Source organism: Pseudophryne corroboree, chromosome 9 (genome assembly GCF_028390025.1).
Source record: "Pseudophryne corroboree isolate aPseCor3 chromosome 9, aPseCor3.hap2, whole genome shotgun sequence".
NCBI classification, from domain to species: Eukaryota; Metazoa; Chordata; class Amphibia; order Anura; family Myobatrachidae; genus Pseudophryne; species Pseudophryne corroboree.
The window spans coordinates 479,763,812-479,783,606 of record NC_086452.1 but is presented as its reverse complement, the minus strand read 5'-3'; the positions used below and the strand labels follow the sequence as shown (position 1 = coordinate 479,783,606).

At 49.4% G+C, this 19,795-nt stretch overlaps 1 protein-coding gene across 1 annotated transcript in view; it reads left to right on the top strand.

Moving 5' to 3' along the window:
* Nucleotides 1-19,795, top strand: part of MST1 (macrophage stimulating 1) — a 42,935-nt gene that overhangs the window by 9,051 nt on the left and 14,089 nt on the right. The window contains exons 5-12 of the mRNA XM_063941579.1: nt 6,714-7,071; nt 7,169-7,302; nt 15,346-15,445; nt 15,525-15,634; nt 15,728-15,760; nt 19,256-19,367; nt 19,454-19,531; nt 19,770-19,795. The exon at nt 19,770-19,795 is cut by the window's right edge and continues 121 nt beyond it. Of these exons, the coding sequence (XP_063797649.1) occupies nt 6,714-7,071; nt 7,169-7,302; nt 15,346-15,445; nt 15,525-15,634; nt 15,728-15,760; nt 19,256-19,367; nt 19,454-19,531; nt 19,770-19,795 (951 nt within the window). The remainder of the gene's footprint in view (nt 1-6,713; nt 7,072-7,168; nt 7,303-15,345; nt 15,446-15,524; nt 15,635-15,727; nt 15,761-19,255; nt 19,368-19,453; nt 19,532-19,769) is intronic.

The following is a 19,795-nucleotide window of genomic DNA, read 5'->3' as shown; positions in this document are numbered from 1 at the left end:
CCCACACACTAACAGTCCTGTTATTATACTGTGCCCTGGACATAATCCCTCCACACACACTGACAGTCCTGTTGTTATACTGAGCCCTGGACATAATCCCCCCCCCCCCCATACACACTGACAGTCCTGTTATTATACTGTACCCTGGACATAATCCACCCCCCCACACACTGACAGTCCTGTTATTATACTGTGCCCTGGACATAATCCCCCCCACACACTGACAGTCCTGTTATTATATTGTGCCCTGGTCATAATGCCCCCCCCCCCCCCCCCCCCCCCACACACACACTGACAATCCAGTTATTATACTGGGCCCTGTACATAATCCCCCCACACACACTGACAGTCCTGTTGTTATACTAAGCCCTGGACATAATCCCCCCCCCCATACACACTGACAGTCCTGTTATTATACTGTGCCCTGGACATAATCCCCCCCCATACACACTGACAGTCCTGTTATTATACTCCCATTATACTGTACTCTGGCCATGATTCCCCCCACCCCCCCACCCATCACCAGTGACAGTCCTGTTATTATACTGTGCCCTGGACATAATCCCCCCACACACACTGACAGTCCTGCTATTATACTGTGCCCTGGACATAATCCCCCACACACACACTGACAGTCCTGTTATTATACTGTGCCCTGGACATAATCCTCCCCCATACACACTGACAGTCCTGTTATTATACTGTGCCCTGGACATAATCTTCCCACACACACTGACAGTCCTGTTATTATACTGTGCCCTGGACATAATCCTCCTCACACACTGACAGTCCTGTTATTATACTATGCCCTGGACATAATCCCCCCCACACACACTGACAGTCCTGTTATTATACTGTGCCCTGGACATAATCCCTCCCCCCCCCCCCCCCACACACACACACACACACACTGACAGTCCTGTTATTATATTGTGCCCTGGACATAATCCCCCCACACACACTGACAGTCCTGTTATTATACTGTGCCCTGGACATAATCCCCCACACACACACTGACAGTCCTGCTATTATACTGTGCCCTGGACATAATCCTCCACACACACTGACAGTCCTGTTATTATACTGTGCCCTGGACATAATCCCTCCACACACACACACACACACACACACACACACACACACACACACACACACAGTCCTGTAATTATACTGTGCCCTGGTCATAATCCCCCCACACACACACACACTGACAGTCCTGTTGTTATACTGAGCCCTGGACATAATCCCCCCATACACACTGACAGTCCTGCTATTATACTGTGCCCTGTACATAATCCCCCCACACACACTGACAGTCCTGTTATTATACTGTGCCCTGGACATAATCCCCCCCATACACACTGACAGTCCTGTTATTATACTGTGCCCTGGACATAATCCCCCCCCCCCCCCACACACACACACACACACACACACACTGACAGTCCTGTTGTTATATTGTGCCCTGGACATAATCCCCCCACACACACACTGACAGTCCTGGTATTATACTGTGCCCTGGACATAATCCCCCCACACACACTGACAGTCCTGCTATTATACTGTGCCCTGGACATAATCCTCCACACACACACTGACTATCCTATTATTATACTGTGCCCTGGACATAATCCCCCCCACACACACTGACAGTCCTGTTATTATACTGTGCCCTGGACATAATCCCCCCCCCCATACACACTGACAGTCCTGTTATTGTACTGTGCCCTGGACATAATACCCCCCCCCACACACACACACACACACACACACAGACACACACACTGACAGTCCTGCTATTATACTGTGCCTGGGACATAATCCCCCACACACACACTGACAGTCCTGTTATTATACTGTGCCCTGGTCATAATCCCCCTCATACACACTGACAGTCCTGTTATTATACTGTGCCCTGGACATAATCCCCCCACACACACTGACAGTCCTGTTATCATACTGTGCCCTGGACATAATCCCCACCCCCCCACCAACACACACACACACACACACACACACACAATGACAGTCCTGTTATTATACTGTGCCCTGGACATAATCCCCACCCCCCCACCAACACACACACACACACACACACACACACACACACACACACACACACACACACACACACTGACAGTCCTGCTATTATACTGTGCCCTGGACATAATCCTCCCACACACACTGACAGTCCTGTTATTATATTGTGCCCTGGACATAATCCCCCCCACACACACTGACCGTCCTGTTATTATATTGTGCCCTATACATAACCCCCTCCCCCACACACACACACTGACAGTCCTGCTATTATACTGTGCCCTGGACATAATCCTCCCACACACACTGACAGTCCTGCTATTATACTATGCCCTGGACATAATCCCCCCCACACACACTGACAGTCCTGTTGTTATATTGTGCCCTGGACATAATCCCCCCCACACACACTGACCGTCCTGTTATTGTATTGTGCCCTATACATAACCCCCTCCCCCACACACACACACACTGACAGTCCTGCTATTATACTGTGCCCCGGACATAATCCCCCCCACACACACTGACCGTCCTGTTATTATACTGTGCCCTGTACATAATCCCCCCCCCCCCCCCCACACACACACGCTGACAGTCCTGGTATTATACTGTGCCCTGTACATAATTTCCCCCCCCCCACACACACACTGACAGTCCTGTTATTATACTGTGCCCTGGACATAATCCCCCCCCACACACACTAACTATCCTGTTATTATACTGTGCCCTGGACATAATCCCCCCACACACACTGACAGTCCTGTTATTATACTGTGCCCTGGACATAATTCCCCCATACACACTGACAGTCCTGTTATTATACTGTGCCCTGGACATAATCCCCCACACACACACTGACAGTCCTGTTATTATACTATGCCCTGGACATAATCCCCCCCCCCCCACACACACACACACACACACTGACAGTCCTGTTAACATACTGTGCCCTGGACATAATCCCCCCCCACACACACACACTGACAGTCCTGGTATTGTACTGTGCCCTGTACATAATCCCCCCCCACACACACACACTGACAGTCCTGGTATTGTACTGTGCCCTGTACATAATCCCCCCCCCCCACACACACACACACTGACAGTCCTGGTATTGTACTGTGCCCTGGACTTAATCCCCCCCACACACACTGACAGTCCTGCTATTATACTGTGCCCTGGACATAATCCTCCACACACACTGACTATCCTGTTATTATACTGTGCCCTGGACATAATCCCCCCCGCACACACTGACAGTCCTGTTGTTATACTGTGTCCTGGACATAATCCCCCCATACACACTGACAGTCCTGTTATTATACTGTGCCCTGGACATAATCCCCCCCCCCCCACACACACACACACACACACACACACACACACACACACACACACACACACTGAGAGTCCTGTTCTTACACTGTGCCCTGGACAAAATCCCCCCCCACACACACACACACACATACACACACACACACACACACACACACACACACTGACAGTCCTGTTATTATACTGTGCCCTGGACATAATCCCTCCACACACACACACACACACTGACAGTCCTGTAATTATACTGTGCCCTGGTCATAATCCCCCCCCCCCCCCCCCCACACACACACACACACACACACACTGACAGTCCTGTTGTTATACTGAGCCCTGGACATAATCCCCCCCATACACACTGATAGTTCTGTTATTATACTGTGCCCTGGACATAACCCCCCCCCCACACACACACACACACACACACACACACTGACAGTCCTGTTATTATACTGTACCATATACATAATCCCCCCAACACACACTGACAGTCCTGTTATTATGTTGTGCCCTGGTCATAATCCCCCACACACACACACACACTGACAGTCCTGTTATTATACTGTGCCCTGGACATAATCCCCCCCCTGTTATGATACCAGTACGTCTGACCAGAGGTGATCTTATGACGGAGGTCAGAGTACTGGAATGGAATGCTGGTTACGGGAGCAGGAAAGCCTAGTAACCCCTGGCGCCCTAACTCCGTTGTCTCGCCCGTGTTATCAGAAATCCCCTGCGAGACTATGGTTGCTTGAGCCCATGGCAGCCGCGTTTGAAGGGCGGATTATGTCTGCCCAACTCCGATGCCCCCTCAGGTCTTAATGGGAGACAAAGGGAAATCCGAGACAGGGTGATAACAAGGGGCCCTCTGACTAAGCAACCAGGCCAGGGGCTACAAGCTAACTAACTTAAACCAGAAGTATGTGCGGACAAACCGCCAGGGAAAAGGACAACCAAAAATCCACGAATCCGTTACTCCTATCCAGCACCGCTGGATACCAGAGTGGATTTGTGGGAGCGGAATCCTCCGCAAAAGCTCCGAAACACAATATAACCAAATAATAAATAGTAAGCGGTCAAGCCGCAACACACGGCTACGCCGCGACTCACGAACACCACAGGATGTTAAAGGTGCTCGGTCGGGACTCCAGGAAAAGATGACAACTTCCGAGTATTGGACCACTGAGGACAGGAACGACCGGATAGACAGGACTGGAAAACTCTCTGCAACAGACACAGCAAACAGGAAGCTATTACCGGCGTCTGTGAGAAGTCCAGAGAGTGCTTTTAACTGGGAGCTCTCCAATCAGGAGCCAGACAGGGTAATTAACAATCATGCCGTGCAGCTGCATGCTGCACGGCCAGGATACCAATGAGGTGATTAATCTAGACCCAGCAACGGGGAACGCGGTCCGAGAGTGGCGTCCCCGTTGCTAGGGTCTGAGCGGCTCCGTGCGCCCGGCGTCTAGCGTTGCTAGGGAGCCGGCGGCTGTCCGCATGCGGCGTCCCTAGTTGCTAGGCGCCGGGCCGCACTGACGGGCGGACCCTCGGCGCCTAACACCCCCATACACACTGACAGTCCTGCTATTATACTATGCCCTGGACATAATCCCCCACACACACACTGACAGTCCTGTTAATATACTGTGTCCTGGACATAATCCTCCCACACACACTGACAGTCCTGTTATTATATTGTGCCCTGGACATAATCCCCCCCCCACACACTGACCGTCCTGTTATTATACTGTGCCCTGGACATAATCCTCCCACACACACTGACAGTCCTGTTATTATATTGTGCCCTGGACATAATCCCCCCCACACACACTGACCGTCCTGTTATTATATTGTGCCCTATACATAACCCCCTCCCCCACACACACACACTGACAGTCCTGCTATTATACTATGCCCTGGACATAATCCCCCCCACACACACTGACAGTCCTGTTATTATATTGTGCCCTGGACATAATCCCCCCCCACACACACACACTGACAGTCCTGGTATTATACTGTGCCCTGGACATAATCCCCACCGCCCCACCAACACGCACACACACACACACACACTGACAGTCCTGCTATTATACTGTGCCCTGAACATAATTCCCCCACACACACTGACAGTCCTGTTATTATACTATGCCCTGGACATATTCCCCCCCCCCCCCCCACACACACACACTGACAGTCCTGTTATTATACTGTGCCCTGGACATAATCCTCCCACACACACTGACAGTCCTGTTATTATACTGTGCCCTGGACATAATCCCCCCCATACACACTGACAGTCCTGTTATTATACTGTGCCCTGGACATAATCCTCCCACACACACACACTGACAGTCCTGTTATTATACTATGCCCTGGACATAATCCCTCCCCACACACACTGACAGTCCTGTTATACTATGCCCTGGACATAATCCCTCTCCACACACACTGACAGTCCTGTAATTATACTATGCCCTGGACATAATCCCTCCCCACACACACTGACAGTCCTGTTATTATACTATGCCCTGGACATAATCCCTCCCCACACACACTGACAGTCCTGTTATACTATGCCCTGGACATAATCCCTCCACACACACTGACAGTCCTGTTATTATACTATACCCTGGACATAATCCCCCCACACACACTGACAATCCTGCTATTATACTGTGCCCTGGACATAATCCTCCCACACACACTGACAGTCCTGTTATTATACTGTGCCCTGGACATAATCCCCCCCATACACACTGACAGTCCTGTTATTATACTGTGCCCTGGACATAATCCTCCCCACACACACTGACAGTCCTGTTATTATACTATGCCCTGGACATAATCCCTCCCCACACACACTGACAGTCCTGTTATACTATGCCCTGGACATAATCCCTCTCCACACACACTGACAGTCCTGTTATTATACTATGCCCTGGACATAATCCCTCCCCACACACACTGACAGTCCTGTTATACTATGCCCTGGACATAATCCCTCTCCACACACACTGACAGTCCTGTTATTATACTATGCCCTGGACATAATCCCCCCACACACACTGACAATCCTGCTATTATACTGTGCCCTGGACATAATCCCCCCACACACATTGACAGTCTTGTTATTATACTGTGCCCTGGACATAACCCCCCCCCCACACACACACTGACAGTCCTGTTATTATACTGTGCCCTGGACATAACCCCCCCCCCCACACACACACTGACAGTCCTGTTATTATACTATGCCCTGGACATAATCCCCCCACACACACTGACAGTCTTGTTATTATACTGTGCCCTGGACATAATCCCCCCACACACACTGACAGTCTTGTTATTATACTGTGCCCTGGACATAATCCCCCCCCCACACACACACACTGACCGTCCTGTTATTATATTGTGCCCTGTACATAATCCCCCCCCACACACACACACACTGACAGTTATTACGCTCCCATTGTACTGTACTCTTGACATGATTTCTCTTCCCTTCTCCATACGGCACTTCTGTGAAGCAGAGAAGCAGCGATTACAGAATGTACCTATAATGAGTAACTGTTTCATGGGGCGTGGAGAGGGCTACCGCGGAAAGGCCTCTATGACAACCTCAGGGATTCCCTGCCAGCGATGGGACTCGCAGACTCCGCACAAACACCGGTTCCTGCCTGAGAAATACCCCTGCAAGTGAGTGTTGTGACCTTAACCTCGGTGTGAGCAGACATGGAATTGCTGTCCACATGTATCTGCAGCTTTAAGATGTTTGATATGTGTTTATTCATAGAGGACTGGAAGAGAATTATTGCAGAAATCCAGATGGATCAGAAGCCCCCTGGTGTTTCACCACCAACCCTAACATGAGAGTGGCCTACTGCTTCCAGATCAAACGCTGCCCGGACGATGTTCCAGATGCCACAGGTGAGACTGTAACCCTTCCTCCTGCCCACCATTCCTTGTACCCATAGTGCCAGACCCCACAGGTGAGACTTTAACCCTTCCTCCTGCCCACCATTCCTTGTACCCATAGTGCCAGACCCCACAGGTGAGATTGTAATCCTTCCTCCTGCCCTCCGTTCCATGTACCCATAGTGCCAGACCCAACAGGTGACACTGTAACGTAACCCTTCCTCATGACTGCAGTTACATGTACCCATAGTGCCAGACCCCACAATTGAGACTGTAATCCTTCCTCCTGCCCACTGATCCCTGTACCCATAGTGCCAGACCCCATAGGCGAGATTGTAATCCTTCCTCCTGCCTGCCGTTCCCTGTACCCATAGTGCCGCACCCCACAGGTGAGATTGTAATCCTTCCTCCTGCCCGCCATTCCCTGTACCCATAGTGCCAGACCCCACAGGTGAGACTGTAACCCTTCTTTCTGCCTGCCGTTCCCTGTACCCATAGTGCCAGACCCCACAGGTGAGACTGTAACCCTTCTTTCTGCCTGCCGTTCCCTGTACCCATAGTGCCAGACCCCACAGGTGAGACTGTAACCCTTCTTTCTGCCTGCCGTTCCCTGTACCCATAGTGCCAGACCCCACAGGTGAGACTGTAACCCTTCTTTCTGCCTGCCGTTCCCTGTACCCATAGTGCCAGACCCCACAGGTGAGACTGTAACCCTTCTTTCTGCCTGCCGTTCCCTGTACCCATAGTGCCAGACCCCACAGGTGAGACTGTAACCCTTCCTCCTGCCCACCGTTTCATGTACCCATAGTGCCGGACCCCACAGGTGAGAATGTAACCCTTCCTCCTGCCCACCGTTCCCTGAAACCATAGTGCCAGACCCCACAGGTGAGACTGTAGTCCTTCCTCCTGCCCATCGTTCCATATACCCATAGTGCCAGACCCCACAGGTGAGACTGTAACCCTTCCTCCTGCCCACCGTTTCATGTACCCATAGTGGTATACAAGCGCTCACATGTGGCAGAATATCTGCTCTCTCATAGCTTCCAGGAATACAATAACTGAAGATACCAAATAAACCAGCATAGCCCAGACAGCGGCAATAATGACGGTTTCTAATTCTTCATCATTTGTTACACACCTTCTTGTTTTCAAACATAAATAGTGAATAGTATCCCCATATCAAATATAAACTGATAAAGTCAGGTCCATAAATATTGGGACATGGACACAATTCTCATATCTTGGGCTCTATACACCACCACAATGGATTTGAAATGAAACAAACAAGATGTGCTTTATCTGCAGACTTTCCGCTTTAATTTGAGGGTATTTACATCCCAATCAGGTGACCAGTGTAGGAATTACAACGCTTTCTATATGTGCCTCACACTTTTTAAGTGACCAAAAGTAATGGCACAAACTAAACAATCCTAAATCAAACTTTCACTTTTTAATACTTTGTTACAAATCTTTTGCAGTCAATTACAGCCTGAAGTCTGGAACGCATAGACATCACCAGACGCTGGGTTTCATCCCTGGTGATGCTCTGCCAGGCCTCCACTGCAAATGTCTTCAGTTCCTGCTTGTTCTTGGGGCATTTTCCCTTCAGTTTTGTCTTCATCAAGTGAAATGCATGCTCAATCGGATTCAGGTCAGGTGATTGACTTGGCCATTGCATAACATTCCACTTATTTACCTTATAAAAAACTCTTTGGTTGCTTTCGCAGTATGCTTCCGGTCATTGTCCATCTGCACTGTGAAGCGCCGTCCAATGAGTTCTGAAGCATTTAACTGAATATGAGCAGATAATATTGCCCGAAACACTTCAGAATTCATCCTGCTGCTTTTGTCAGCAGTCACATTATCAATAAATACAAGGGAACCAGTTCCATTGGCAGCCATACATGCCCACACCATGACACTACCACCACCATGCTTCACTGATGAGGTGGTATGTTTTGGATCATGAGCAGTTCCTTTCCTTCTCCATACTCTTCTCTTCCCATCACTCTGGTACAAGTTGATCTTTGTCTCATCTGTCCATAGGATGTTGTTCCAGAACTATAAAGGCTTTTTTAGATTGTTGTTTGGCAAACTCTAATCTGGTCTTCCTGTTTTTGTGGCTCACCAATGGTTTATATCTTGTGGTGAACCCTCTATATTCACTCTTGTGAAGTCTTCTCTTGATTTGTTGACTTTGACACATACACCTACCTCCTGGAGAGTGTTCTTGATCTGGCCAACTGAAGGGGTTTTTCTTCACCAGGGAAATAATTATTTTGTCATCCACCACAGTTGTTTTCCGTGGTCTTCCGGGTCTTTTGGTGTTGCTGAGCTCTCCGGTGCGTTCTTTCTTTTTAAGAATGTTCCAAGCAGTTGTTTTGGCCACACCTAATGTTTTTGCTATCTCTCTGATGGGTTTGTTTTGATTTTTCAGCCTAATGATGGCTTGCTTCACTGATAGTGGCAGCTCTTTGGATCTCATATTGAGAGTCGACAGCAACAGATTCCAAATGCAAATGTCACACCTGGAATCTACTCCAGACCTTTTACCTGCTTAATTGATGATGAAATAACGAGGGAATAGCCCACTCCTGTCCATGAAATAGCTTTTGAGTTGATTGTCCCATTACTTTTGGTCCCTTAAAAACTGTGAGGCACATATAGAAAGCGTTGTAATTCCTACACCGTGCACCCGATTGGGATGCAAAGCGGAAAGTCTGCAGATAAAGCACATCTTGTTTGTTTCATTTCACATCCATTGTGGTGGTGTATAGAGCCCAAAATATGAGAATTGTGTCCATGTCCCAATATTTATGGACCTGACTGTACGTGGCTCATCTGGGTGTCCCGGGCAAAAAATCTCCACAATAGTCATAGGAATCCATAGGAGAGAAAATATATCTATCTCCTATAGCATAATACTGTCCCATCAGTTATCCTTCACTGTTGACTTCCTCTCAGTCTAGTGTTACCAATTTTCTCATTTCTGATAAGTGGCGCTTTTTCACCCAAGCAGCCGTCATTTAAGGACATTAAAATGATGATAGAAACCCATAAAATCAATAGTTTATCATGTTTTAATTTAAGCCAGTTCAACACTTCTTCACCAAACCCAGCCAAATCTCATCCTAACCCTCTGTTCTACGCTCTCTATGTACCCCATCTGTGTCACCCTTGTCTGTCTACCCCTCCCCTTTAGAATGTAAGCTCTCACGAGCAGGGCCCTCTTCCCTCATGTGCTTATCCTTTCTTACTTTAATAATCTTCAACTGCACCACATCCAGCAGTCTTCTGCCACCTGATACTTATTCCAGTGTCATCTGCTGATGTAACTATGTTTATTTACCCTGTACTTGTCCTATACTGTCATCAACTGTAAGTTGCTGTTTTCCTGTTTGATTATTTGTTTATGTATTCTGTAATTGTGCGCTGCGGAACCCTTGTGGTGCCATATAAAGAAAGGATAATAATAATAACATTGATACATATGCCTAAAAAATCTCATTCAGACATGCGATAAGAGGCATTAAAATGTAAATGGCGTGTCGATAATGAGGAGTGTAAGTGATGGGAGAAGGGCAGGGAGTGACTGTAGTAACAGGTGAGGAGGGTGTCAGTGATGGGAGAAGGGCAGGGAGTGACTGTAGTAACAAGCGAGGAGTGTGAGTGATGGGACAAGGGCAGGGAGTGACTGTAGTAACAAGTGAGGAGTGTGAGTGATGGGAGAAGGGCAGGGAGTGACTAGTAACAGGTGAGGAGGGTGTCAGTGATGGGAGAAGGGCAGGGAGTGACTGTAGTAACAAGCGAGGAGTGTGAGTGATGGGAAAAGGGCAGGGAGTGACTAGTAACAGGTGAGGAGGGTGTGAGTGATGGGAGAAGGGCAGGGAGTGACTGTAGTAACAAGTGAGGAGTGATGGGAGAAGGGTAGGGAGTGACTGTAGTAACAAGTGAGGAGTGTGAGTGATGGGAGAAGGGCAGGAAGTGACTGTAGTAAGTGAGGAGGGTGTGAGTGATGGGAGAAGGGCAGGGAGTGACTGTAGTAAAAGTGAGGAGTGTGAGTAATGGGAGAAGGGCAGGGAGTGACTGTAGTAACAAGTGAGGAGTGTGAGTAATGGGAGAAGGGCATGGAGTGACTGTAGTAACAAGTGAGGAGTGTGAGTAATGGGAGAAGGGCATGGAGTGACTGTAGTAACAAGCGAGGAGGGTGTGAGTAATGGGAGAAGGGCAGGGAGTGACTGTAGTAACAAGTGAGGAGTGTGAGTAATGGGAGAAGGGCAGGGAGTGACTGTAGTAACAAGTGAGGAGTGTGAGTAAAGGGAGAAGAGCAGGGAGTGACTGTAGTAACAAGTGCGGAGAGTGTGAGTGATGAGGGAAGGTCAGGGAGTGACTGTAGTAACAAGTGAGGAGTGTGAGTAATGGGAGAAGGGCAGGGAGTGACTGTAGTAACAAGTGAGGAGTGTGAGTGATGAGGGAAGGTCAGGGAGTGGCTGTAGTAACAAGTGAGGAGTGTGAGTGATGGGAGAAGGGCAGGGAGTAACTGTAGTAACAAGCGAGGAGAGTGTGAGTAATGGGAGAAGGGCAGGGAGTGACTGTAGTAACAAGTGAGGAGTGTGAGTAATGGGAGAAGGGCAGGGAGTGACTGTAGTAACAAGTGAGGAGTGTGAGTGATGGGAGAAGGGCAGTGAGTGACTGTAGTAACAAGTGAGGAGGGTTGAGTGATGAGGGACGGTCAGGGAGTGATTGTAGTAACAAGTGAGGAGGGTGTGAGTGATGGGAGAAGGGCAGGGAGTGACTGTAGTAACAAGCGAGGAGAGTGTGAGTGATGGGAGAAGGGCAGGGAGTGACTGTAGTAACAAGTGAGGAGTGTGAGTGATGGGAGAAGGGCAGTGAGTGACTGTAATAACAAGCGAGGAGGGTGTGAGTGATGAGGGATGGTCAGGGAGTGATTGTAGTAACAAGTGAGGAGTGTGAGTGATGGGAGAAGGGCAGGGAGTGACTGTAGTAACAAGTGAGGAGTGTGAGTAATGGGAGAAGGGCAGGGAGTGACTGTAGTAACAAGTGAGGAGTGTGAGTGATGGGAGAAGGGCAGTGAGTGACTGTAGTAACAAGCAAGTAGGGTGTGAGTGATGGGAGAAGGGCAGGGAGTGATTGTAGTAACAAGTGAGGAGTGTGAGTGATGGGAGAAGGCCAGGGAGTGACTGTAGTAACAAGTGAGGAGTGTGAGTGATGGTAGAAGGGCAGGGAGTGACTGTAGTAACAAGCGAGGAGGGTGTGAGTGATGGGAGAAGGGCAGGGAGTGACTGTAGTAACAAGTGAGGAGTGTGAGTGAAGGGAGAAGGGCAGGGAGTGACTGTAGTAACAAGTGAGGAGTGTGAGTGAAGGGAGAAGGGCAGGGAGTGACTGTAGTAACAAGTGAGGAGTGTGAGTGAAGGGAGAAGGGCAGGGAGTGACTGTAGTAACAAGTGAGGAGTGTGAGTAATGGGAGAAGGGCAGGTAGTGACTGTAGTAACAAGTGAGGAGTGTGAGTGATGGGAGAAGGGCAGGGAGTGACTGTAGTAACAAGTGAGGAGTGTGAGTGATGGGAGAAGGGCAGGGAGTGACTGTAGTAACAAGTGAGGAGTGTGAGTGATGGGAGAAGGGCAGTGAGTGACTGTAATAACAAGCGAGGAGGGTGTGAGTGATGAGGGACGGTCAGGGAGTGATTGTAGTAACAAGTGAGGAGTGTGAGTGATGGGAGAAGGGCAGGGAGTGACTGTAGTAACAAGTGAGGAGTGTGAGTAATGGGAGAAGGGCAGGGAGTGACTGTAGTAACAAGTGAGGAGTGTGAGTGATGGGAGAAGGGCAGTGAGTGACTGTAGTAACAAGCAAGGAGGGTGTGAGTGATGGGAGAAGGGCAGGGAGTGATTGTAGTAACAAGTGAGGAGTGTGAGTGATGGTAGAAGGCCAGGGAGTGACTGTAGTAACAAGCGAGGAGGGTGTGAGTGATGGGAGAAGGGCAGGGAGTGATTGTAGTAACAAGTGAGGAGTGTGAGTGATGGGAGAAGGGCAGGGAGTGACTGTAGTAACAAGTGAGGAGTGTGAGTGATGGGAGAAGGGCAGGGAGTGACTGTAGTAACAAGTGAGGAGTGTGAGTGAAGGGAGAAGGGCAGGGAGTGACTGTAGTAACAAGTGAGGAGTGTGAGAGAAGGGCAGGGAGTGACTGTAGTAACAAGTGAGGAGTGTGAGTAATGGGAAAAGGGCAGGGAGTGACTGTAGTAACAAGCGAGGAGTGTGAGTGAAGGGAGAAGGGCAGTGAGTGACTGTAGTAACAAGTGAGGAGTGTGAGTGCAGGGAGTGACTGTAGTAACAAGTGAGGAGTGTGAGTGAAGGGAGAAGGGCAGGGAGTGACTGTAGTAACAAGTGAGGAGTGTGAGTGAAGGGAGAAGGGCAGGGAGTGACTGTAGTAACAAGTGAGGAGTGTGAGTGAAGGGAGAAGGGCAGGGAGTGACTGTAGTAACAAGTGAGGAGTGTGAGTGATGGGAGAAGGGCAGGGAGTGACTGTAGTAACAAGTGAGGAGTGTGAGTGAAGGGAGAAGGGCAGGGAGTGACTGTAGTAACAAGTGAGGAGTGTGAGTGAAGGGAGAAGGGCAGGGAGTGACTGTAGTAACAAGTGAGGAGTGTGAGTGATGGGAGAAGGCCAGGGAGTGACTGTAGTAACAAGTGAGGAGTGTGAGTGATGGTAGAAGGGCAGGGAGTGACTGTAGTAACAAGCGAGGAGGGTGTGAGTGATGGGAGAAGGGCAGGGAGTGACTGTAGTAACAAGTGCGGAGTGTGAGTGAAGGGAGAAGGGCAGGGAGTGACTGTAGTAACAAGTGAGGAGTGTGAGTAAAGGGAGAAGGGCAGGGAGTGACTGTAGTAACAAGTGAGGAGTGTGAGTAATGGGAAAAGGGCAGGAAAAGACTGTAGTAACAAGCGAGGAGTGTGAGTGAAGGGAGAAGGGCAGTGAGTGACTGTAGTAGCAAGTGAGGAGTGTGAGTGCAGGGAGTGACTGTAGTAACAAGTGAGGAGTGTGAGTGAAGGGAGAAGGGCAGGGAGTGACTGTAGTAACAAGTTAGGAGTGTGAGTGAAGGGAGAAGGGCAGGGAGTGACTGTAGTAACAAGTGAGGAGTGTGAGTGATGGGAGAAGGGCAGGGAGTGACTGTAGTAACAAGTGAGGAGTGTGAGTGAAGGGAGAAGGGCAGGGAGTGACTGTAGTAACAAGTGAGGAGTGTGAGTACAGGGAGTGACTGTAGTAACAAGTGAGGAGTGTGAGTGAAGGGAGAATGGCAGGGAGTGACTGTAGTAACAAGTGAGGAGTGTGAGTGAAGGGAGAAGGGCAGGGAGTGACTGTAGTAACAAGTTAGGAGTGTGAGTGAAGGGAGAAGGGCAGGGAGTGACTGTAGTAACAAGTGAGGAGTGTGAGTGATGGGAGAAGGGCAGGGAGTGACTGTAGTAACAAGTGAGGAGTGTGAGTGAAGGGAGTAGGGCAGGGAGTGACTGTAGTAACAAGTGAGGTGTGTGAGTGAAGGGAGAAGGGCAGGGAGTGACTGTAATAACAAGTGAGGAGTGTGAGTGAAGGGAGAAGGGCAGGGAGTGACTGTAGTAACAAGTGAGGAGTGTGAGTGATGGGAGAAGGGCAGGGAGTGACACTAGTAACAAGTGAGGAGTGTGAGTGAAGGGAGAAGGGCAGTGAGTGACTGTAGTAACAAGTGAGGAGTGTGAGTACAGGGAGTGACTGTAGTAACAAGTGAGGAGTGTGAGTGAAGGGAGAATGGCAGGGAGTGACTGTAGTAACAAGTGAGGAGTGTGAGTGAAGGGAGAAGGGCAGGGAGTGACTGTAGTAACAAGTGAGGAGTGTGAGTGCAGGGAGTGACTGTAAGTTACAGGAGTACAGAACAGGAGGGTGTGCAAGTAATGGGGGGGGGGTTTGTAGGCACACCCTAGGCCAGGTACATGCTACAAACCGCCATGGGTATCCTTGTATCCGCCCAGGACGATGAATGATGACTTTTGTTTCCCATGACTTCTGCGCAGGTTGTTTCACAGGAAATGGGGAGACCTATGACGGGCGTGCGAACAAGACGAGGAAGGGGATCCCGTGTAGTTACTGGAGTGAGAAATCCAAAGACCCTCAGTACGTCCTGCTGACACTGTGAGCCCTTACTCGTACCAATGACAGGTGGGACAATAAACCATTCATCCTTCTCTCCAAGCAGACTGCAGGAGAACTACTGCCGCAACCCAGACGGGGACAGCCACGGCCCCTGGTGCTACACAAAGGACCCCAACACTCCATTTGACTACTGCGCTATCAAACTGTGCGGTAAGGAATAAATGTGTGCAGCGACGTGCAGCTGCTGTGTGTAATGCCACCGCATGGGGCTGACTCCCCTGTCCTCTCATCCCTGTCCTACAGATGGGGAGACTCCACCTGGGCTAAAGGAAGCGGGTAAGAGTGCTCTCACCTGCGCTCACTATCTGCCTGTGTCTCTCACTCTAATCTGGTATCAGACTGTCTCACTCTAATCTGGTATTAGACTGTCTCTCTCACTCTAATCTGGTATCAGACCGTCTCTCTAACCTTGTCTGTCTCTCTCTAATCTGGTATCTGCCTGTCTCTCTCACTCTAATCTGGTATCAGACTGTCTCTCTAACCTTGTCTGTCTCTCTCGCTCTAATCTGGTATCTGCCTGCCTGTCTCTCTCACTCTAATCTGGTATCAGACTGTCTCTCTAACCTTGTCTGTCTCTCTCGCTCTAATCTGGTATCAGACTGTCTCTCGCTCTAATCTGGTATCAGACTGTCTCTCTAACCTTGTCTGTCTCTCTCGCTCTAATCTGGTATCAAACTGTCTCTCTAACCTTGTCTGTCTCTCTCGCTCTAATCTGGTATCTGCCTGCCTGTCTCTCTCACTCTAATCTGGTATCAGACTGTCTCTCTAACCTTGTCTGTCTCTCTCTAATCTGGTATCTGCCTGTCTCTCTCACTCTAATCTGGTGTCAGACTGTCTCTCTAACCTTGTCTGTCTCTCTCGCTCTAATCTGGTATCTGCCTGCCTGTCTCTCTCACTCTAGACTGTCTCTCTAACCTTGTCTGTCTCTCTCGCTCTAATCTGGTATCAAACTGTCTCTCTAACCTTGTCTGTCTCTCTCGCACTAATCTGGTATCTGCCTATCTCTCTCTAACCTTGTCTGTCTCTCTCGCACTAATATGGTATCTGCCTGTCTCTCTCACTCTAGACTGTCTCTCTAACCTTGTCTGTCTCTCTCGCTCAAATCTGGTATCAGACTGTCTCTCTAACCTTGTCTGTCTCTCTCGCTCTAATCTGGTATCAGACTGTCTCTCTAACCTTGTCTGTCTCTCTCGCTCTAATCTGGTATCAAACTGTCTCTCTAACCTTGTCTGTCTCTCTCGCTCTAATCTGGTATCTGCCTGCCTCTCTCACTCTAATCTGGTATCAGACTGTCTCTCTAACCTTGTCTGTCTCTCTCGCTCTAATCTGGTATCTGCCTGCCTGTCTCTCTCACTCTAGACTGTCTCTCTAACCTTGTCTGTCTCTCTCGCTCTAATCTGGTATAAGACTGTCTCTCTAACCTTGTCTGTCTCTCTCACACTAATCTGGTATCTGCCTGTCTCTCTCACTCTAGACTGTCTCACTAACCTTGTCTGTCTCTCTCGCTCTAATCTGGTATCAGACTGTCTCTCTAACCTTGTCTGTCTCTCTCGCTCTAATCTGGTATCTGTCTGCCTGTCTCTCTCACTCTAGACTGTCTCTTTATCTTTGTCTCTCTCGCTCTAATCTGGTATCAGACTGTCTCTCTAATTTAGTATCTGCCTGTCTCTCTCACCTTGTCTGTCTCTCTCTCTAATCTGGTATCTGCCTATCTCTCTCACCTTGTCTGTCTCTCTCTCTAATCTGGTATCTGCCTGTCTCTCTCACCTTGTCTCTCTCCTCTGTTGGTGCCAGTAGTGGGTTTTTCTCTCTACTTCTTAAGAAAATCTTATTCCCGCAGCACGTTCCCAGTCCCTCAGTGCGGGGGAGTGGGGGGAGGTAATTGGGGCTTGGTACCCAGATATCAGACTGTACTAGGAAACTGCCCTTTCTGCCCCTCAGGTGTATACAGCCTCTAAGCAGCGATTTCCCATCAGCCCTGAGACACACAGGTAATCCATATACTGGGGGTAATTGTCTATATAATAATAGGCAGTCTCCCATTCCGCCCCCCGGCCCAGTAAAGGTGTTGGGTCAGTGGTAGATGATTAGAGGGCAGCTCCTGTGTCTCTGTAGGTGATAGGAAACATAAAGTACCTGTACTTACCTGCAGCCGGGACACTTACTGCCCCTCACTGACCATTATCTCCCCCGCACATGATTTCAGCCTTCTACCCCCCCCCCCCCCCCCCAATCTCTCTCTCTCGCGCGCTCTCTCTACTGGGACAGTCTCTCAAACTGAAACCATCTCTCTCTCTCTCTCCTCTACTGGGACAGTCTCTCAAACTGAAACCATCTCCCTCTCTCTCTCTCTCTCTCTCTCTCTCCTCTACTGGGGCAGTCTCTCAAACTGAAACCATCTCTCTCTCTCTCTCTCTCTCCTCTACTGGGGCAGTCTCTCAAACTGAAACCATCTCCCTCTCTCTCTCTCTCTCTCTCTCTCTCTCTCCTCTACTGGGGCAGTCTCTCAAACTGAAACCATCTCCCTCTCTCTCTCTCTCTCTCCTCTACTGGGGCAGTCTCTCAAACTGAAACCATCTCCCTCTCTCTCTCTCTCTCTCTCCTCTATTGGGGCAGTCTCTCAAACTGAAACCATCTCCCTCTCTCTCTCTCTCTCTCTCTCCTCTATTGGGGCAGTCTCTCAAACTGAAACCATCTCCCTCTCTCTCTCTCTCTCCTCTACTGGGGCAGTCTCTCAAACTGAAACCATCTCCCTCTCTCTCTCTCTCTCTCTCTCTCCTCTATTGGGGCAGTCTCTCAAACTGAAACCATCTCTCTCTCTCTCCTCTACTGGGGCAGTCTCTCAAACTGAAACCATCTCTCTCTCTCTCTCTCCTCTACTGGGGCAGTCTCTCAAACTGAAACCATCTCTCTCTCTCTCTCCTCTACTGGGGCAGTCTCTCAAACTGAAACCATCTCTCTCTCTCTCTCTCTCTCTCTCTCTCCTCTACTGGGGCAGTCTCTCAAACTGAAACCATCTCCCTCTCTCTCTCTCTCTCTCCTCTACTGGGGCAGTCTCTCAAACTGAAACCATCTCTCTCTCTCTCCTCTACTGGGGCAGTCTCTCAAACTGAAACCATCTCTCTCTCTCCTCTACTGGGACAGTCTCTCAAACTGAAACCATCTCTCTCTCTCTCTCTCTCTCTCTCTCTCTCTACTGGGACAGTCTCTCAAACTGAAACCATCTCTCTCTCTCTCTCCTCTACTGGGGCAGTCTCTCAAACGGAAACCATCTCTCTCTCTCTCTCGCGCTCTCTCTACTGGGGCAGTCTCTCAAACTGAAACCATCTCTCTCTCTCTCTCTCTCTCTCTCCTCTACTGGGGCAGTCTCTCAAACTGAAACCATCTCTCTCTCTCTCCTCTACTGGGACAGTCTCTCAAACTGAAACCATCTCTCTCTCTCTATCTCTCTCCTCTACTGGGGCAGTCTCTCAAACTGAAACCATCTCCCTCTCTCTCTCTCCTCTACTGGGGCAGTCTCTCAAACTGAATCCATCTCCCTCTCTCTCTCTCTCTCTCTCTCTCTCTCTCTCTCTCTCTCCTCTACTGGGACAGTCTCTCAAACTGAAACCATCTCTCTCTCTCTATCTCTCTCCTCTACTGGGGCAGTCTCTCAAACTGAAACCATCTCTCTCTCTCTCTCTCTCTCTCTCTCTCTCTCTCTCTCTCCTCTACTGGGGCAGTCTCTCAAACTGAAACCATCTCCCTCTCGCGCTCTCTCTCTCATTGCAGAAAGTATTAAGTTTGATTCATGCGGTAAAAGATATGAGAAACCTGTGGTGAAGGCGAGAATAGTGGGCGGTTCGCCTGGAAACTCGCCCTGGACCATCAGCTTGCGTAACCGGTACAGAGGAATCCAGTTATTGTACAATGCGCCTTTTTCCTGTCGCTGAGAGATTTATTTGCATTTTATATCTTTTCCTCCTTCAGACAGGGCGACCATTTCTGCGGGGGATCCCTGGTAAAGGAGGATTGGGTTATCAGCACACGACAATGCTTCTCTTCCTGGTAAGGATCCCTAAAAATCATCACACGCCCTTTTTATACTGGTAGTTGAGTATGCATACTCCCATCCTTGTCTCCAAGTGTGGCGGCCATTATGGCAGAGACCAGTCCATGTTCCCAAGTGGCTAATGAGTGTCGGGCATGTGGAGGCTTCTGTGCAAATGCAACATGAAGAGCGTGGGTGATTGGTGGGTGTTCTTATTCTACGGAGACTGACCCCATTCTCTCCTGTCCCTGGCAGTGACGCTGACCTCTCCGGATATCAGG